This window comes from Nyctereutes procyonoides, unplaced genomic scaffold (genome assembly GCF_905146905.1).
Source record: "Nyctereutes procyonoides isolate TBG_1078 unplaced genomic scaffold, NYPRO_anot_genome, whole genome shotgun sequence".
In the NCBI taxonomy this organism is placed as follows: Eukaryota; Metazoa; Chordata; class Mammalia; order Carnivora; family Canidae; genus Nyctereutes; species Nyctereutes procyonoides.
The window spans coordinates 43,506,698-43,528,263 of NW_026575131.1; the positions used below are offsets into that span (position 1 = coordinate 43,506,698).

General features: G+C 47.1%; 2 protein-coding genes across 3 annotated transcripts in view; one reads left to right on the forward strand and one right to left on the reverse strand.

Moving 5' to 3' along the window:
* EXOSC7 (exosome component 7) overlaps positions 1-20,202 on the reverse strand; it is a 37,306-nt gene extending 17,104 nt beyond the window's left edge. The window contains exons 1-5 of one of the 2 annotated variants that reach the window (XM_055343441.1): positions 19,135-19,274; positions 9,699-9,800; positions 9,302-9,396; positions 787-856; positions 326-491 (exon numbers count right to left, since the gene is read on the reverse strand). In XM_055343441.1, coding sequence (XP_055199416.1) covers positions 326-491; positions 787-856; positions 9,302-9,332 — 267 coding nt within the window. In that variant the 5' untranslated portion in view covers positions 9,333-9,396; positions 9,699-9,800; positions 19,135-19,274. Of the gene's footprint in view, positions 1-325; positions 492-786; positions 857-9,301; positions 9,397-9,698; positions 9,801-19,134; positions 19,275-20,100 lie in introns of those variants that run through there. The other variant, XM_055343440.1, reaches the window with a different exon arrangement.
* A 161-nt stretch (positions 20,203-20,363) lies between these two features.
* The window catches only part of ZDHHC3 (zinc finger DHHC-type palmitoyltransferase 3), a 54,674-nt gene continuing 53,471 nt past the window's right edge, over positions 20,364-21,566 (forward strand). Inside the window, exon 1 of the mRNA XM_055343670.1 lies at positions 20,364-20,498. The gene's annotated coding sequence lies outside the window, so the exon portion shown is untranslated. The remainder of the gene's footprint in view (positions 20,499-21,566) is intronic.

The window sequence follows — 21,566 nt, forward strand, 5'->3', positions numbered from 1 at the left end:
TCCCTGACAAACCCAGTGGGTAATTTTAGGTGCTACCATGATAGGACTGTTTTGTGATTTTTGCTATAGGACGGTATTATATGTATGCTATGGTATGTGCATTGTATTTAATTTTAAAAAATTTATTATAGAAAAAAAATAAAAATAAAAATAAATAAAAATTTATTATAGGACATCATGTTTTTTCAGTCTAATCTTCCCCTGGAAGCTGAAAGTTGAAGGAACTTCATCCACTTGAAGAGGGAAAAAGCACCAGCAGGAAAGTAGGCCAACTGGCCTCCAGCAGAGGCAGACAGTGTGGCCAGTACAGCAACGTGATACGTACCAGCACGTCCACATAGAGAATCCAGCAATGCTCCCGGGGACTAATGCAGAGGGACTTCAGGTCAACGCTGCTCTTGTTGTTAAATATCCGGTAGAGGGTGTTAGCAATCTCTGTGCCAAGGTCATCACCTCCTCGGCCTTCAAACTCAGGGGTAGCATTGGCTGAACTACATAGAGAGGCAACAGATAAGGTGAGTGAGTCTTTTCAAATACAAAGAGTGAAGGCACAAGGCTTTGTTCCAGTCTCCCTGTGGAAAGATGGAAGGGTCAGTGCTATAGGGAAAGTCACTGCAGTAGGCAAGGATGCTACTCGTCCACCCTCCAGACACGCGCAGTGAGCCAGATCAGTAAGCACTGTGCCCTGGATTTGTCAGTGTACATGATGGGGGTTCCCCCACCCCCCACTTCTAACAGAAGCCATCTTTATCCAAAGAGAAACAAGAGAACAATAGTTAAGCGAACCTTGGCAGCAATAACGAACTCTCTGGAGAGTGGAATACTTCCCTCGGGCGGGCCCAGGAAGTCAGGAGGCCTAGGGAGTCAAGCAGTCTGGTTATAAAGGGATCAAATTATGTACACCATCCTGGGTTTGCATAGCCTTAAAATGCACCCCGAAACTCTCAAAACCAAAACCACACCGTAAGCACAGTGACCTTCCCAGAATGATTTAGAAGATCTGTATGACGGTATGCTAGTTCTATTACACACTTTAGCTATCACTGTACTGAATAGCAGGAAAGTGAAATGAGAGAGAAAAGCTACTGGCTGATTAAATATCAGATTATTTCTTTTACTTTATTTGCTGTTTTTTCAAGAGGAAAACCTTTTCCATTTGGCCTCTTGAATCTTTTTTTTTTTATTTTATTTATTTATTTGAAAGAGCATAAGCAGGGGGAGAGACGGGGTGGGGGGAGAGCAGGCTCCCCACTGAGCAGGGAGCCTAATGCAATGTGGACCCCAGTATCACAACCCAAGCCAAAGGCAGGTACCCCTGGCTTCTTGAATCTTATGCCCAATTATCTCAACAAAGAAGGAACAGTTATCAACATTTGCTGCCCTAAGCAACATTCCTATTTATTTATTTATTTATTTATTTATTTATTTATTTATTTATTTATTTTAAGATTTTATTTATTTATTCATGAGAGACACACAGAGAGAGAGAGAGGCAGAGACACAGGCAGAGGGAGAAGTAGACTTTACACAAGGAGCCCGACGCAGAACTCGATCCTGGGACTCAATCCTGGGACTCCAGGATCACACCCTGGGCCAAAGGCAGGCGCCAAACCGCTAAGCCACCCAGGGATCCCACAACATTCCCATTTAATGGGAAATTCTTGAGGATTTTGGCTTAATAAAAACCCTCAATACATCTGACATAAGTTAACAGTCCAGTAATCATGTTACTGTAATGAATAAGGTCCAGAAAGGTAAGACACCAGCTGTTTCACAATGTTCTCTACAAAATCACATACTGAAGCTTTCTGGTCCATGCACTCACCCACCCAGAAGGTACCAGCTCTACACTAGGCACTGGAGATGGAGAACCTGAGCAAAAGGCAGATGAAGGCCCTAAGTTGGCAATGTCCCAAAATCAGGGAGAACTTCATGACAGGGATTAAACAGCAGCAGTGGGGCTGGGGAGGATGTCAACCAGTGCTGGGGGTTGCAGGAAACCTCAAACCCAAATGTGAGCACATGTCGGTCAGGCTGCAGACAGGTAGGGGGATTCCACGCAAAGCAAAACCCATGGGAAGGCTCTAGGCTATGCCCACCCCTGTGTAATGCTGAAAGAAATCTCACCTAATATATTTAAATACCCCTTATGTCATCCTACCATAGGTATAAGGATGGCCCCTGAGATAATCAAGAGTGTCCACTATATAGTAACTTTGCTTCTCTAGTTATATAGCCTTCCCTTAGCACTATGAGCCAGAAGAGCCCCAACTTAAAATCCCTAAGAGAAACTTCACCCCTACAGCAGCCTCAGTGTTCCCTCACTGCTTCTGTGGGACTCAGGCACTGAGCCATGAAAAGCAGCTCATTTGTGGTGAAATAATCAAGTTACCAAGGATCAATAATTTTGCACAGCCAGCAAAACAAAAGCTGTTTATAATTTATGCACTAAGTAATCAATATTAAGATCTTTTAAGTGTTTAAAAACACATCTATATAGATCTGAGTAGACAAATCCAGCCAGAGGTGCTTATGCTTACAAAGTGTACTTTTTCCTGACTGCTGCGGGCCACACCCTCCTGGGGGGGGCACTAATTAATTACTCGGGGATGATATATTTGCTCTTTTACAGCCCTAGGGGATGGCTTATAGAACTTCTCAGGTCCAACTGCCTAAATTAATCTACGCACAAAACCATGCCCCACTGGGGGTTTTTTGACACTGAACTAATTTAAAGTGGGAATTTTTCCTATTCTAAAGGTTTTCTCTTTAAACACACTATTTTTTCAGCATAGCTGGTAGCCAGGCAGAGAGGGAGGTTTAGAGGTTCATGAGACCGTGTAAAGGTCTTGTTTCTGGATGGTGCCTAAGCCTTGGAGTGTCTCTGGGGAGGAGGCTGGAAAAATGGAAGGAAATTGTCAGGGCTGGGAGGGGGTAGGGGCACAAAACTTCAGGTAACATGAAAAAAGTCAGAGACCCCATATTCTAACAAAGGATGAAGAGTAGGGTTGGGATAGAGAACTGAGGGTTCCCCCCCACCCATCACTAGGGATGCTCCTACCACAAGGACACTTCTTGGTAGAGGTGGAGAGAGAGATGCAGACCTGGAAAAGGACCTCAGAGACCATGTCGGAGGACAAGAAACCAAACGCCCACAGGGGCCCAGCCAGATAAGCACATGCTCTGAACAAAGAGCTACCAGTGATTAACAGGCAGTGATGGGGACTCTGACAAACTTTCTAGCCCATCTAAAGGCATTTTATTAACTCACATCTGAAAACAAACTGTTAGTGAAATATCTCACAAGTGGGTTCTGACCTAGGGGAGAACGAGGAGACTTCACATGGTCCAACTTTCTCATTTTACAAGGAGAAAAACTTTAACAGCTCTTTTGAATGTTTACTATGTGCTTGAAGCCACTTTTAGCATCTTAAATATACTAGCTCACTCAATACTCACAACAACCCTCTGAGGTAGGCACTATTTCTGAGCCCATTTTAGAGAAAACGGAACTGAGTCTCAGGAAGGTTATATAATTTGTCCAAGCTCACACAATTAGTGACTGCGGAGCTAAAATTCCAACCCAGGCAGCCCGGCCCTTACCTGTTAGGCAGCAGTGGACTCTCACCGAATGTGTTATGTGGCATGTCTGGCTTATATAGCCTAATGTGAGTCAAGGTAATGAATGGATGCTCTGGTCCTGGGACTTCTTACTAGACCACAAATACTGTAGTCAAGAATGCAGACCAAAGGAGTCCTACATAAAAAGCTTCTCTATTAAGTGCAAAGTTTAGAAAGAGAGAACGTGCACACAGGATGATAAAACCTGGCCCCTGCTCAGAGATATCACAGTACATTCTTTCAGTAGCAGAGTATACACTGGGGACATAAAACCAAGTTCTTTCTGTATCTACAACTGCCAAAACCAATTCAGATCCCTCATAAAGTATGACCCAACCCCTCTTCTGGGGCTGTGGGGAAACTGCTTACTGAGCAGATAAACTAGTAAAAATCCTGGGAACGCTGCCCCTCCCAGTTCTCCACCCCTCCTGACTCATCACCTCTACTCTGCTCCTCCCGGCTTGGGACTTCTCCGGTTTAACTAGGATAGGGTGAGATCAAGGCCATGTCTACCTGGGACAGGACTTCACACACTAGACCCATTGTTTCCTCTGTGATCAATCTAGCCTGCAAATCCTTGGAGTCTTACAGCCAAATCAGGTCAGGACTATGGCAGAAAAAAATGACTCAGTGGGTCTGTGGGGCAGGCTAACTCTGGGCCTTACCAGACCACTGGTCAGTCATCTAGCCCTGCAGCATGCCCCAATTCTTCCCATTCCCCTAGGTGTACAGGTGCTCATTCCTGAACCTGCAAAAGCTTCCCTCTGAGTGGGAACAGGGACAGTCGCACACTTTGAGCTTTTCATTGTAAGCCCTTGATTGAAATTTCTGTAAGAGTTAATTAGTTCTGAAGACTTCCAGAGTATAGCTAGCTTCAACTGACTTTTGCAGGTTGCTTGTTGCTTTATCCCCCACCACCCCAGCCCACTAGGCACTAACAGTATCCCCTTTAAGCAGCACTAAGCAGTGAGGAACAGAGATCAAATGGCTCCATTTATCAATTCAGGGCTGGAAGCTTCTAGTTCAATATGAGTGATAAATACGAGTGATTACAATGAAAAGTAGTTAAGATCCCACAGGGAAGTGGCAACTGCTGGGCACAGTGAAAAGTCTATGAATGAAAAATGTTCTCAACTGCCCCAATGAAAAGCCCCGAAGCCTCTAGAAGAGGCTAAACCATTCCTCCTGATACCCCCCATCAACATGGTGTCTGAGCTACAAAGAGACTAGATGGACCGCCACCTAGTGGTAGCCCAGAGTGACATACCAGCTCCCTAAATTCTTAACCCTCCTCTGGGCCTCAGATGGAAACCATATTTTCCCAAAGTTTCAAAGTTCTTATTTAAAACAGCCTGTTCTCAAGTTACAGCTAACAAACCAAAGACAGGAGACAGGAATTAGAAGGTCCCAGTTTGTTCCCAGTTTGAGTTGTGTGTGCTGCCAGGCATCTCTGGGGCAGTGCTCAGGAACCCCAAGTCTTTACTACTCCACCGGAATCGGGGCCAGGGTCAGCGCAGCTGGGTACCTGCCCCAAAGAGCAGCACTCCCAAGACACAGGGAATATTATAGGGGTGGGAGGCAACGTCTAGCTCAGGTGACAAGTATTATTCCTAGAGACAGTGAAGTAGAATGAGTTAGCAGAAAAGCAGTTCATTTTCTGAGACCTCTCTAATCACTGGGAATGTAAATGATTAAACTCTGGAAGTTACTGCTAAGTCACATTGGGCTCAAACTGACAACCCCACACCACCCGACTACTGTCCTCCAGCTGAATACCACCTCTGCTTCAGCCTATGGGTGGGTGATTGCGTTGGGTTCTCTAGCAGAGGGGTTGGAAGGTAGCCCCCTTAGTGCTGGGCATAGCCATAAAGGTCCAGAAGCCCTTCCTGTTCACTGGATGAGAATAAAAGGGTTTGTTTGTGCAATTCAGAGTTGCTCTTTGAAGACTCAGATGAGGTTCCAATAAAGGTGGCAGCCAGCAGTGCCTGGTAAATCAACATCTCCCTCCTCTGTAGGAATACAAGATTCTGTGAATCTCTCATGGTGATTCCGATGTGGTAAACAAAGGCAGAAGGAAATGTAGACAAAGATAAAATTAAATGTCCATACAACCCACAGCCCATTGACAAATATTTGAGGAAGGCAGAGTATAAGGTTCCTCCAGGAAGCTCCTAAATGTCTTAATGTTAATGCCTTGCTAGTGGGAAAAGCAACCTTAGTTTGACAATAGCAAGGCCTCCAGTATTTGGTGAATCTTCTTTAGCATATGAAGATCCTCTTGGAATTTCCCTTATCTTTACTTTCCCCAACCTCAAAGTATATAATGAATCACAATCCAGGGGCAGCAGAGGGCAGCTGGCAGCAGCAGCAGCTCTTTCTGCCCATGGGTCCTGTCCCCCGGCATTAATAAAACCACCATTCTGTACGAAAGACATCTTAAGAATTCTTTCTTGGCCATCAGCTCCAGATCTCACCCCACCAAACCTCCCCTATACATATTCAAAAACTACATCAGTTCTACCTGCTAGACTGATCACATTAACCGAGCCACTTGAAGACACTAAGGCATGCCACCTTACGATTATCCATTTTGAAAGAGTCAGAACTCCTTGGGAACTGGAGCTTCTGGGCCTGCTGGAGGTCTCCTGAGACTTAAAAAGGGACAAAAGAGAGGAGCAGGCAGCCGTGTATGGCCAGGAGGGCTACTCCTAGAAGCCAGATCTTGGCCTCCTCCCATCCTGGAAACACCCTCCCTTTACAGCTGGGATAAGAAAGGAACAAGAGCAGCAGGCTAACTGGAGTCATGTTCAGACACAGAGCCACAATGAACTGTGTCCCCTATACCAAGCATCTGAGGGCAACACCTTCCCTTAGGTGTGGTTGGGCTATCTGTGGTTTGCCTAAGTGAAGGAGGTAGAAGATAACAAAGAGGTGAAAAAGGAAAACAAATTACAGTTCTTTGCCTGTCCCTCAGTGACCATTTACTGCACTGAATTAGGCAGATCAAGGCCAAAAGAGGCATTTTTCTGCCACCAAGAGCAATGGGATAAGTTGGAGGCCTGAACAAGGTCACAGAAACTTAAAGGATGGGCCAGTCCCATTGGATGACTCAGACTGGTGAGAGCAGCCAGGTCCAACCAGGAGAGGAGATTGCCTGGGGGCGTCTTGCAGGGCAGGCTGTAGGAATGTGCTGGAAGGAAACTGGCGGGAAAGCTAAATGCAGATACATTCTCAGAACTCTGAGCACAATACCCCTGGAAAGCTGGCTTCTGCAGACTGCATGAAGTAGAACAAGCAAAGACTTAGACAGGAAGAAGCCTAAGCTGGCATTTCCAGCTCTATGACCCTGGGGAATTTCACCTACCCACCCTCAACTCCACTGGTCGTCTCTCTCATAGCAATGTTGTGAGGACCAACTTCTTTTTATTTTATTTATTGAGTGGGCATGTGTGTAGAGTGGGTGACAAGATCTTAAGCAGGCTCATACCCACTATGGAGCCCAACATGTCACTCAATCCCACGACCCTGAGATCACGACCTGAACTGAAATCAAGAGTCGACATTTAACTAACTGAGCGACCCAGGCACTCCAAGGACCAAACTTTGAGTCTGAAAGACTCTAACTCACTATATAAACGGGGGTTAGCACCTATCCTGAAAAGGTGCACACAGCAGGCCCAAGGCTGCTACCTCTGAAGGGCCTGCTTGTAAGGTGGGCCCTCAGGTAACATCTGGGAACTTGACAATCAGAGCGTTCCCAGTCAACAGTGAACTGTGGTCCATTGTGACTAGACTATTTGTGCAAATAATATGGTAAGGTGAATATGTGCTTTCTTTCTAAGATTCTGGAATTTGGTATGTGTTAAGGAGAGGGTGCCCATGTGACCAGCCCCAATAAAAATCTCAGGTGCCAACTCTCTAATGGGCTTTCTTGGACAGAATCATCACACGCATGTTGCTGCATTTCCGTTGCTATAATAAATCTCAGCCATGAGTACAACTATATGCTGAGTCCTGTGGGTCCCTCTAGCAAATCTCCAAATATGGGGGTCTTGGGGACTCCCATACAGAATCAGTATTATATAGCTGCACCTAGCATGAGCTAATAGAGATCCTTACCCACCTTAAGAAAGCCTGCTGTCACCACCTAGTTAGAAGCAAAGTTATAGACAGAAGATGGGACTGGGCCAGCAACCCAGGAAAGAGCCCTGAGCCTGAAAAAGGGGAGGCAAGGGCTGGGGGTGCTTCCTTTAAACCCGCTGGGAGCCAGTTATTGTGGTGGTGCTCACTCTGTCTTCCTCATTTCCTTTCTTCATCATTGCAACAGTATCATTATCCTATTTTTTAGATAAAGAAATTCAGGCACAGAGAGACTAAGTAACTAGCCTGAGGTCACATAGCTGGCCAGAGAAGACTGGCTGGCTGCAGAAAGTGCAGAGTCCTGGCTCTTCCCAGCACCCACACTGCCTGCCTCACTGCCACTCCCTCCATCTGTTGGGTGGTTTGGCTGGCCCTTATCCTTTCTTTGCCAAGCAAGTCATGAAAAGTTTTCTGCAAAACTAGAGCAGGAAGAGAAACATGGCATTTAGACCAAATGACCCTTATTATCTACATTTTATATTTTTTGAAGCACCACAAAAACCACCATTTTGCTACTCTCAGGACCACCATGTGCTGGGATGCCCGGCAATGCCCTCCTCTCTGACAAGGACAATGAGGCCCAGCATAGGCTAGGTGACTACACAAGGGCAGGACTTGAGCCAAGGCTTTCTTCCACATATCCCAGTGCCCAACACCTAGAAGGAATGCAGGAAATACCTACTGGCTGCAGGAATGATGACTGAATACAAAATAAAAATGGGCTCAACAGGAAACCAGAGGTCCAGTCTCTCAATCTTCTTTCAAATTGTTTTTCTTTAGGAGCACCTAGGTGGCTCAGCTGGTTATACATCTGACTCTTGATTTCGGCTCAGGTCATGATCTCAGAGCTGCAGGAGGTGAAATCAAGCAGACTCCCCGCAGAACTCAGGCTCTGTAACAAGCTCCACATTCAGTGGGGCATCTGCTTGAGCATTCTCTCTCTCCCTCCCCACCCCTGGCTCATGTTTGTGCTCTCTCCCTCTCTCAAATAACAAAAAAATCTTTTTAAAAAATAAAATAAATCATTTTTCTTTAAAAGCATATGCATAGGGGCACCTGGGTGGCTCAGTTAAGCGTCCAACTCTTATTAAAAATAATGTATGTAAAACATTCATCACATTGCCTGCTATGTGGTAGGCAATTAATTAATGGTGACTATCATAATGTGTTTCAGAAATAAATAGTTGCAAATGGAAAAAAAAAAGTGTCCAACTCTTGGTCTCAGCTCAGGTCTTTTTTTTTTTTTTTTAATTTTTATTTATTTAGGATAGGCACACAGTGAGAGAGAGAGAGAGGCAGAGACACAGGCAGAGGGAGAAGCAGGCTCCATGCACTGGGAGCCCGATGTGGGATTCGATCCCGGGTCTCCAGGATCACGCCCTGGGCCAAAGGCAGGCAGGCGCCAAACCACTGCGCCACCCAGGGATCCCATCAGCTCAGGTCTTGATCTCAGGGTCATGAGTTCAAACCTCATGTTGAGCTCCACACCCAGTGTGGAGCCTACTTAAAAAACAAACATACATATATACATAGTACTGACCAGTCAACAAAGAACTCCAAGTAGCCTTCATTTGGTTTCTCCAGCTTTGGCGTCCCCATTTCTGCTTTCACTCCCACCAAGATGTCTGTGTGACCCTGCAGAGACACGCAAGAAGGGTCCTCACTCAGGGCAAGTAGCCAGATACCCAACCACCTCCCTTCTCTCACAGACTATGCCCCCGGGGGACCATTTTAGGAGCAGCGCAAAGGAACTTGGGAAGTGGCCCTTTGAAAAGGTAAAGGGTCCTTCAGACCTAGACAGACACCCTCCCAGAGTTTGGCTTGGGTCTTGGGTTCCCTAGAAAAATATGCCTCCCAAAGCCCAGAGGAGCCTGCAGCTGGCTCTCTAGGGCCTGCCGATCCTCCCCATGGGCATGAACTATAGCCACAGTACTTACTAGTTTGACCCTGGCTGACCCACTGGTGTTAGACACCACATCAGTTTCTACTTCAACACATCGGTAGTCCTCACAGCCACGGCCATCCACACGGAGGTCTTCCTAAAGTGCAAGAACCACAACTGTAATACAACCACAACCAAACCACCAACAGATTACTAAACTCATTCATGCCATTTCTCCCAGGAGAACTAGGCATTATAGCATCCCGTTCTCAGTGAATCATGCAAAATTCTATCCTTGTAGCTAGGAACAACATTACTATTTTACACAGGAGGAAATGAAGACTCAGAAATGTAAAGCAGTGTATCTGAGGTCCCACAGCTGGTGAGACCAAAGGTGGGCTTCCACCCAGGCATGGCAAAGTGCAAAGTCCATACTACATCCCCCCTATACCGAAAAGGCACACAAAACAGACAAAATCTGAACAAGAGACAAAATAAGCTGCCTCTTTCCAAATCTGCCATTCCAAAATTGCACCAGGAAGTATGTATTGTCAGAGTTACGGGTACAACTGTCTCAGCTGTAGCCCTCCTGCCCCCCAAACTCAACAAAATCCACTCTGCGGACAAAAATAACTAGCCATTATCTTCTAAGCCAGGCATTCTCTAGAATAGGGACAGCACACTTAGGCCCGAGGGCCACCTGCTTCTCTGAAATGTTTTCCTGGAACACAGCCACGCCTGTTCCTTGAGGCAATCTAGCTGCTTTCACACTCAACGGCAGAGTTGAATGATTGTGACGCAGATCTTATAACCTGAAAGCCCCAAATCTTATCTAGCCCTTCACGGAAAAGTTTGTCACTCCTGCTGCAGAAGATAGATTTCAGAGTGGTCTACGATGCTGCGTATCCCTTGTCCCCTTTTATTTACTTCTTCCATTAGTTACTTATACCAATATAACTCACAGATCTCTGTTTTATGCTATAGTTATAATCCAATACTGTCATTATTTATCCTGCTGCTCAAAGTGTTCCAGATCTGGCCACTGGGAGTTCCTTTGGGTTGGTTCCTACATTCTTTTGACATGCCCGCAACCTTTTTTGAGAACATCTTTACTTCTGACAAGATGTTCCAGCCTCTTGAATTTTTCCCTGCCCCAGCCCTGGGATTAGCCCTTCTTCTGAGGAGTCATGATTCCTTTCATTGAAGAACAGTGCTTTAAAATCCAGGATCTGATTGCTAAGTAAGTTCATTGCCACTGGGATATCATTGCTTCCAGAACTTCTCTGCAAAGGGAACTAGGTAACACTGATGTACGCTAACCCACACAGCTGTACTTCTTTCTATGTCCATCCACGTAACAATTATATCTACGCACCTATTATATCCCCATAACTATTACAAGGCCATGTGTTCACACTGTTAAGTTGGTTCTAACCTTCCTCCTCCTATTTGTAACTTCTTTCTCAGAAAGGGAGAAACCTGGCTCTCATTATCCACAATGTATTTATGTATTTGTGAAATCTTGAGAAACAAATTTACTAATGGAGGACAGTACTTGGGTCCAGTTCTTTTGTCTTTAGCCTTACAGTCCCATCTGGAACCCTGTTTCCTGGTGTCTTCCCCAATCTTCAGTTTGGCTCTTCTATTCCTCTGCACCCCTGTGAGGTTCTAGTGCTGTCAGTGCTCCAGTGTGGCTACTTTTAATCATTTATTTACTTTTTGGGTATGTGGACTTATCGCCATGACTCTTGGTCAAAGTTATCAGAAAAGGTGTGCTCAGGGAAAGGCCACTCTTCCCACAGCCCTATTTACATGCCCTCTTTCTTTCTAGCTCTTTCCCAGCCACCCCAGGCAGTCTGTTTAATTGCTGGTTCATCGTTCCCGTACTTCCTTTGCATAACTGAGCAGATATGTGAATATTTTTTATACCCACTTCTTTCTTACATGAAGAGAAGCATACTAGAGATACTGTTTTATACTTTGCTACTACTTCTGCCTTTTTTTTTTTTTTAACACTTAAGAATACATATGCAGGAAATCACTACACATCAGCTCATGGAGATCTTCCTCATTCTTTGTAAACATTTTTTCAAAGCATTTTTTTCTTTCAGAAAAAGACTCAGCTTCATCAGATTCTCAAAGGGGTTAATGCTCCTCAAAATGTTTAAAAACACAGTTCTAAGCTATGTGTCACAAATGTATCTTTAAACTGCCTGGCTCACTGCATATATGACTGACTTTTGATTTTGAGATACTGAAATCCAGCAAAGCACATCATTTGCCCAGCTCCAACCTTCTCCTCTGTTCCTACTCTTCCCCATCCCAACTCCTGTTAATGCAGAGAAAATAAACATTACAAATCAGCTTGAAGTCTCTTTTCCGCTCATCCAATCCCCAGGCCATCCCCTCCCTGAAGGCAGTCCCCATCTTGAGTCTGGGGAGATCTGTACTTGAAAAGCAACAGAATTTCAAGTCTAGGAAATGAACTCCAAGGGCGAACTCCATAAAGTGATCTCTCTTCACTGGAGGATCCCCAAACTATGTAACTATCTCTTTAACAACTCACCCATAGAATAGGAAAGGCTTCTTCCTAGGTCAATCTCTGATGCCCCATCCCCCAGTAGTGCCCTGTGAGGAATGTGAAAACAGGGCCCAGAAATAGCATTTACAAAGACCTCCTGCCTGAGTCGCAGGTCAGGTGTATGTGTGAGCAATCACTAGGAGTATTAGTCATGGGCTCCAGGCCTGGTCCTGCCATACCTAGCTGCTTGACCGAGGACAAAATGCTCAGACTAGTTTCCTCCTTTGTTGAAAGATGGACGTTGAATTAGAAGGCCTTAAAGGTACTTTTCTAATTCTACAGATCTATAAGTTACAACAGCCACAATTATTTGCAAAAACAAATAGCAGCTACTGTCTAACCTGCAATTACTTTACTTGGGATAATGTGCTAGGAATGCTACACAGTTGACACATTTACTCTCAAAATAACCCTGTAAGATAGCTTTTTGTTGTTGTTGTTGTTCCTCTTTACAAATGAGGAAAGAGGTTGAAAGACTCTAAATGTCTGGGCTCAGGTCACATAGCCAGTAAGGAGCACTTTAATTCCAAGCCAGAATTCCACATGGTTCCCTGCATTCTCACTGTGCAACAGGAGACAGTGCAGGCCTCCCTCAAAGGGTGAACGGCTGGCTCCACCAGTTGGTCCTAATGATGGAGAAAACAATTCTGAATGCAAGGAGGCCATGAGGTAACAGGGCTTCCGACCACAGCTTTAAAATACCACTTATCTGGAAAGATCTAGTCACAACCCTTTGTAGTGATAACCCCCTTGTTCCAAGAGGGGGCTGGGAGGGGTAAAAAAAAAAAAAAAAAAAAAACAGGCCATTAAAATCACTCTCTGCTCCCTGGCAAAGGCTCACTGGGAAAGCCTCAGGTGACAAGTAAGAGAGAAAAATCTACAAATTTCCCTTTCCAAGGATGCAGAGTATGTATTTTTTTTTTCATAGAAAAAAAGCACCCAAGAGAATGGGAGGAAAACCAAAACCAAAATCAAAACAAAACAAAAAACACAACAAATTAGTCCATGAATCACTGCACTCAGAATTTTTTTTTTTCAATCCAGCTTTCCTCATAAAAGGCTTAAAAATTACCCAAACCTGCTTGGTCTGGCTCAGAGCCAGACATCCTACCAAAATGTTTATTTACCAGTAGTACTCAGAAGCAAAGGAATGAATCCATGTGTGAACATTTAAACAGGGGCTGCCCTGCAGTGAAAGCTCCATCCAAAAAATCAAGAGATGTCAACAAGTGATGGACAACACCATGCATTGCGAATGCAATCTTTTTTTTTTTTTTTAAGATTTATTTATTTAAGAGAGAGAGAGCATGCTTGTGAGAGGGGCAGAGGAAGAGAGAGAGAATCCCAAGCAGACTCCCCCCTGAGCATGGAGCCTGATGTGGGGCTCCATCTCACAACCCCAAGATCACAACCTGAGCCAAAACCAAGATTTGGACGCTCAACCGACTGAGCCACCCAGGTGCCCCCATCCTCTACATAAATCTCTCCTGTCACATACCAGCTTTGTGCCCTTGTGCAAGTTAGTTTCTCAACAGCTTGGAGTCCATCTCTTTGTCTAGAAAGCAGGAATCACTCCACCTCATAGAAATATAGAAGAATCCAAAAGCCAGGAATCATTTAGGGGACCCTCAGCACAGTGCAGCACACAGAAGTACCCCCTGCACAGTTTCTTTCTGCTTCTGGGGCTAGGATCAGCTCACTGAATCCTCGAAAACAACCCTACAGAGAGCTTATCAATGAGGTAGGTCACTGAGGTGCCTGTGGCAGAGTGGAAGTAACCCAGTCCTATCACTCATTAAAGGAAGCTAACAAGTTGGCTCTATTAACATAACACACTTGGGAGAATTTAGACCCTGGCCTTGGCAGTGATGCTAACCCTCCATTACCTCTCTCTGATGTGTCCAACACCTCACACCTGCTACAGAACGTAGACTAGGATGCTTCACCTACTAGAATGCAACTCCAGTTAGGAGAAGGACCACATCAAATAAAGTTCTACAGACCCTGGCCCAAGTCACAGAAGGGAAAACCAGATGTCAATCCTCATTCATCTTCCAAGTGTCTGCATTTCCTTTCAAGGATGTGATTCTGTTCACCTTGCAAACTGCTGGGGTGCAGGCTATTTGTGCCATGGGCTTGCAAATGGAAAGGGCACAGGGCTCAAAATCAAGAGTCCTGGGGGCTCACTCCAGCTCTGCATGGCCAGGTTGAACGGCTGAGTATAGACTACTTGGTTTTATAGCTACAACTCCAATCTCAGCCCCATTCCCGCTCTTTTGCACTGTTCTGCTAACAGAGCTTACGATGAAAGCTAGAGCCACAGAAAAGAAACCGAAACTGTGAGCTCAGCTACCCTCCCTTCAATTGCCAGGAAAAATTCCATAAAATGGCTTTGATAAGGCCTCAAGGGGGAAGCCTCTTGGTGGGGCTAATCCACTGCCAGGGTCTGAGCTGAACTTATGAAGGCCAGTTTAATATCCAGGTCATGGCCACAGCACCATTAAGCAGACCTCTGGAAAGCCTAGTGCGCGTCCAGCTCCACTGAAGCCACATGACTCAGTCACTGCCTACCTCCAACAGCCAGAGCCAGTGGTAGGTACACAAGCCCAAGCATACAATCCAGAGAGCAACCAGCTTCTCTGGCATGAAACTGCCTTTCTCCTTGGAATCTGATCTCTGACCTGGAAAATACTAGAGAAGGAAGTGAAAGAAGAACTGACCGGTCAGGTTGGAGGGAGGCTGGAGAGGCCACATAGAAGAAAGGTATGGGGGTTGGTGGGGGGCAAGCAGTGGAGACAGATTTACCAAGATGAAGGGAAGTTGGGTGGCAAACGCTGCAAAGAGATATACTTCAGGAGAAGTGGATGTGTCACCATAGACAGAAAGACAAGCAGTCACACAAACCACGTGATTCACTGCGGAGCCCATGAGATGCAATACCCTGGAGCAGCCTTGGGACTTTCTAGCCCTTGCCACAAATCCCCTTTTTCTTGAGATAATTTAATAATCTCTGGTCCTCAACAGCCACAGGCTGTTGGCGGTCACTTGTGAAGGCTGGGAATATAATATGCATGGTTCAGCACAAAGCCATACTTCTGATGGAAAAAACAAACTTGACAAGGAGACAACATCTCTTTAGGGTTGATCACATGCCAAGTGCTCTATATTTCCTCATTATGTCATTCCTCACGAGCCCATTCTGCCCCCCAGATGGATACAGTCTCATTTTACCAGAGAGAGCTAGATGGGAAACTCAGGTAAAATCCCTCACAGTGAATGGTGTAGCTGGGAAAGGAGCTCAGTCTGGTTCACAGTGGGAGACCATAGGACCCCAAGTAGGCAGAAGCAGAGACTCCAAAGCAGACTCTCAGCTGGGCCAGGCCAGTGGTCTGCCCGTAAGCCAGCGTCTGCTGGTGGCATCAAAATCTCCCAACACTGGGCAGTCCCAGTGGCCCAGCGGTTTAGCGCCGCCTTCAGCCCAGGGTGTGATCCTGGGGGCCCAGGATCGAGTCGCACATTGAGCTCCCTGCATGGAGCCTGCTTCTCCTTCTGCCTGTGTTTCTGCCACTCTCTGTGTATGTCTCTCATGAATAAATAAATAAAATCTTAAAAAAAAAAAAAATCTCCCAACACTTTATGAAAATGTCCATTCCCAGGCTCCAATCCCTGGGTTAACAATACAGTATATACCATGCACTATTTAAAGTCTCGAAAATGAAAAATAAAAAATAAAAAAATAAAGTCTCGAAAATGGTTTGGGGAGGAAGGGGGGCAGTGGTGGTGATGGTGGTGGTATCCAGAATTTCCCTTCCTCTTTCCTATTTGCTCATAGGCTTCCAGATGGAAAGAGAAAGAAAGAGAAGTAGAAAAGGGGATTCTCTTTGGCCTTTGCTTTGGGATCTCTATTTAAGGACCATAAGACAATGGCTTTCACTGCAGTAGGAAAGCAGCATGAAAGTCGAGGACGGGCTCTGCAATCAGACAGATTTGGATTTCTGTCCCCGCTCCATTACGCACTCTCTGTGTGACCTTGGACAAGTGACTTACCCTGTCTGAGCTCAGTTCTTTGTCTGCAATGTAGAGATAATAATGTTTACCTTCAAGCCAGTTTCAAAGATTCAATGACATAAAAATTATAATATAATATATACCTAACAAGAGTGGGACATCTCAGCCTTCTAAGGGTGACAGGGAAACCAATCCAATCATATACTAAGAATTCTGATTGATCAACCTTTCCATTTATCCTGTCCCACTCCCTCAGATCCATTCTCTTTTTTTTTCTTTTAAAGATTTTATTTAAAACAAAATAAAGATTTTATTTATTTATTCATGAGAGACACACAGAGAGAAAGAGAGAGAGGCAGAGACACAGGCAGAGGGAGAAGCAAGCTCCATGCAGGGAACCTGACGTGGGACTTGATCCCGGGACTCCAGGATCATGCCCTGGGCTGAAGGTGGCCCTAAACCTCTGAGCCACCCGGGCTGCCTCAGAGGCTGAAGGCGGCCCTAAACCTCTGAGCCACCCGGGCTGCCTCAGATCCATTCTCTATCCTTCTCTGGCTTCATCGGTGAGTCAGGTTAACTCCTTCCAAAATGCATCGCCTGGGCTCCCTTTACTGGCTTGTGGTTGGGTTTGGCCAATGAGAAAGGTCCAAAAGGAGATGAGACACTGCTCCCCCGTTACCCAGCCCTACCATTCCTAACTGGGGTCACATTTCTGACACTGCTTTCATCTGCCCAAGCCTACAATTTCTGTTGAGCAGCTCTTTCTCCACAGTTCTAGCTATCATTGGCATCTGGTAATACCGCTGCCTCCTTTGGCCCCTTCAGCCTAGGGCTAACTACTCCCCATGGTTGCCAGTCTTTGGGCTTCTCAGTATCTCCTGTTGGTTCCCTGACACTCACCCATACCACTCTAAAAAGTTGCATGATAAAAGTCTTTTGAATTATCTGAATGGGATCCCATAGTCTGCCAGGACTTGATATGATTCACCCTTCTTGTTCATAAATGCCTTTCTTTCAAGTGTGTCCCATCCTCCCAGGGGCCATTTTTGAGCCTAATGATTCTGTCCATCCTTTCACCTGACTCAAGTTGAAGCAAAGAGATTTTTCTCCCTGGAAACATGCTGTTTGAACTAGAAGGGATGGCTTCTTTTACAGAACTGTAATCCCAGGAGCTGAGAGGTAACTACATTGTTCCTACCACATGGCCTGAGAAACAGAAGGTGAGAAGAGAGGCAAAAACAAGCAAAGGTGTGTGACGTCTGGGTGGCTCAGTGGTTGAGCGTCTGCCTTTGGCTCAGGTCCTGGTCCTGGGGTCCGCGGATTGAGTCCTGCATCAGGCTCCCCACAGGGAGCCTACTTTTCCATCTGCCTATGTCTGTGCCTCTCTCTGTGTGTCTCTCATGAGTAAACAAATAAAATCTTAAAAAAAAAAAAAAGGAATAAGCAAAGGTGTAAAAAGCAGCAGCAATGAGCAAGGGAAAGCCTGAAGATGATCCTGAACTCCTAGAGTAACACTTGTAACCTTCTAACACATACTTTTTTTGCTTGAGCCAGTTTGTTGGTTTCCATTACCAGCAACTGAGTCCTCAACACATATTATGAGGTTAATATCAACTGCTTCTACCTACCACCAAACCAAGCTGAAATACCCCTGAAATAATAAAGAAACCAAAGGCTGAAAGGGAAGGGATGACAGAAGCTAAAACTGACCAGACTGGACAAAAGGTGAAAAGTAAAACAAACCAAAAAAAACACAAGTAGGTCTATACATACAGGCAAGAACAGGATGCCCTAAACCTATGGGTAGGTACTACATAAGGTGACATGCCGGCACTCGAAGACCAACAACAAAGGTTGAAGTGATTTTAGAACGGAGTTAGTGGAGATCCCATGGGAAGCTCAATCACCTGCATTCTGACCTTCATTCAGAGAGTGTAAATCCTATTTCCCTCCTCCATAAATAGAGCAAATTTGTGGTCAACATTAATAGTCCTTACGAAGAGATTTATTTCAAGTCAGTTACTCTGCATGGCTCCATGATACACAGAGCAGAGCATTTACCAACACTGTGGCCCTAATATGTTCATGGTACTGGTAAAACAGAGGTTTAGCTTTAAAAATGAAAAGTGTCCAAGTCACCTCCCTTTTAAGACCTACCTTAATCAATGTCATTGAGTACCTACTAAGTGCTGGACACTGGCTAGGTTTTAAAGGTACCAAATAACAATTACCTCCCAAGATCCATGATGAAGGATCTTCATCCTGATGGCTTCCACCTCTGCAACCTGATCTCCCACCACTACCCCCAGCCCACCCCTGTGGCTCCACACTTCCTCCACCTGAGAGCCTGTGGATTCAGCATCTCTGCCTCCAGGAAGGCTCAAGCCTACCTAGTTCTTAAGTACGCTGAGAGCTCATCTCAAATGCTACTTCCCTAGGGAAGTCTCCCCTGACTTACTGGACTAGATCAGGTCCCTGATTTTTCTCCTTCACAGCTATCAGTACAATTTTACATACAAACACATATACAGATCTGTAATTTCTGTCTCTTCCTTCTAGCATGGGAGCTCCATATAAGTAGGCAGGCTCCTTCCTATCTGTGAGTCCAGCTTAATTCTAGGTTGAATGAATGAACACAGAGTCCTGAAAACATACAGGAGGGAGACGTGACATGGATTAAAGGGAGCAATTCCACCTCTTAGGGAAGCCTTCAGAGCATCACAGGCCCCAATATTGTAGAACTCCTTTGACTTCTACTAACTCTACCACTCCCTTTGCATATATGTTACTTTGCCTTTTCTAGTACTTATTCATCTTTGAAATAATAAAAGAATAAACGGCTGATGGAAAGGGAAGCTGAATTTGACCATACTGGACCAAAAGCGAAAGAAAAGAGGGGCACCTGGGTGGCTCAGTGGGTTGAGCGTCTGCCTTTGGCTCAGGGTGTGATTCTGGGGTCCTGGGATCGAGTCCCGCATCCGGCTCCCTGCGAGGAGCCTGCTTCTCCCTCTGCCTGTGTCTCTGCCTCTCACGAACAAACAAATAACATCTTCTTAAAAAATAAAAATAAATAAAAGCGAAAGAAAGACACAAAATGATTAGGTTTCTAAGGGCAAGAACAGAATGCCGGTTAGACTTCACCAAGAGGTCTGGGACGGTCTCTAACCTGGGTAGAGTACAGACAAGGACACACACACGGCTTCCCTTGGGAGTTCATTACGACCCGACATCCTCCAAGTCTTGCTCCGGTGTGGTCAAGTCTAGGGGCTGAAGACCACGGGAGATCTGAACAGTTACAGCTGCCTCTGAATCTTTACTTCTGCACCGTAGAACTAAGTGCCACCGGTATAGGGCCGCTTTCTACGGATCTTTTCCCTTTATTTGTAAGGAAATGTGCATTTTCAAAGCGCCCTCACATCAGTGTCCTCTCTCCCTGCGGTTCCCAACCACGAGGTAGGGAACAGCGGGCCACCAGCCCACCGCCAACCCCCGTTCCCCAGCACGGAAAAGCGAGGCTCAGCCCAGCGAGGCGACGCGCGAAGGCTGAAGAGGCGGCCCCAGGGGCCGGGCTCCCTCGCTAACACAGGCCCCGGGGCGCGCCGCCCCACCCAGGTTCGGAACCCTGTAGCCGCGGGTCGCTGCAGGCGCGCACAGTCGAGGGCTGCCCCGCGCCGTGGGGTCCTATTCACGCCCGCGTCGCCGGCTTCGGGCTGCGAACGCCGGCCGCCGTGCTGTGCGGCCACACGGGAAACGCCGCCCGGCCGCCTCCTTCCGAGCGGGCCTAGGGCGCGGCGCCACCCGCGGCGCCACCCGCAGCGCCACCCGCAGCGCCTGGGGGACGCGGTGGTCGGCGCCGTGGCGTAGCTACCTGGACGCCGTGCACGATGTACACCTTCTCCGCCTCGCTCAGCGCTACCGACGCCATGCTGCCGAGCCGCCCCGCTCGCCACACGTCATCGGCCCGCGTCGCCCCCGCGCCGACCACGCCCCCCCCCCGCCCCGCGCGCCCGTGTGTCATCAGCCTGCGCCACGGCCGCTCCTGCAGCCGCCGCTGCTGCTGCCGCCACCGCCGGCAGCTCGATGGGCTTCTCCTGCGCGCCGCCCCGTGTCTGGACGAGTCCAGGAAGCCGCGGCGCCTCGTGCCGGGGAGCCATCGCTGCAGCCCGAGGCCGGGTCCCGGGTCGGGGGCTGCAGGGGGAGGCGACGGCGGCGGCGGCTGGAGCCCCACCGGGGGCCCGGGACTGGGGAACTGCCTCCGGCTTCACGGTCAGTTGAGAGAGGGAGGACCGGGGTTGAGTGAAAAGGCTGGGGTGAGGCCAGAGGCGCGGGCCGGGGCCGGAGCTTAGGACTTGCAGCGGGAGAGGCGCGCGTCGCAGTTTGCTCAGAGCTGGAGTTGAAGTAGCAGAGTGTGTGTGTGCGTGTGCGTGTGCGCGCGCGAAAGAAAGAGACAGAGACAGAGAGAGACCTGAAAGAGAGACCGACCCCGAGCGAGGGGAGGCGGACGTCGTGATTGGCCTGAGGGGCTGTCTCCTTGCTCTCCCCCCCGCCCTCCGTCTTGCATTTCCCTAGTCCCCAGGGTGATTGAAAAGAAGAGGTGATGAAGCCCTCTTTACTTCGTTCTCGGTAGGAAGGGTCCGGGCTGGCAGTGAGTGCCCACTAGCCCCGAAGCGTCCTCACTCCCCTCCAAGGATTCCACCCCTGCCGCCTCTCCCCGGGGCTGACCAGACGCTGACCCCAAACCTTGCAGGATCCCCTTGCCCCAGGTGGTCGCTGGAGCATTGATTGTCTCAAAGAGAGGACGGGGGTTCGAGTCTTGGCAACTGGCACCGGTGAGGGGCACAGTACCCAGGCATCGCCAGCGCTTCCCGGTGATGGCTGGAAGCTTCCGCTTGAGAGTGTGGTCGCTGGGAGCTGTAGACAGCTGCCCCGAAAAGAAGGAAGCCAGTCCTGGCGGTGGCCAAGTGGGAGTATGGGCCTTGGGTATCCAGAAGGGATACCTGCAAGGTGAATATAGGGTCACTGAAGGAGCCCATTAAGGTGAGGCAAGGTAGGGTATGGTACGGATTTTAAAGAGGCCATGTGATAAATGAGGGAAGGTTAACCCTGAGTGATTGAGGCAAGGGGATCTGATGACTCTTCCAAATGTCCCTCTTTTTAAGGAGCCTCCCTGTTCTTAAAAGTGAAAATGCAGTAACCCTTGAGAGCTCGATCCTCTAAAGAATGTATTTCCCAGCTTGTAGCTTCAATACCGTTTCGCAGGTAACTATTGAGAGCTTACTGTGGATGGCTTTGCGCCAGCTTTGAAATGCTAGAACAAATAAAACACAACTTCTG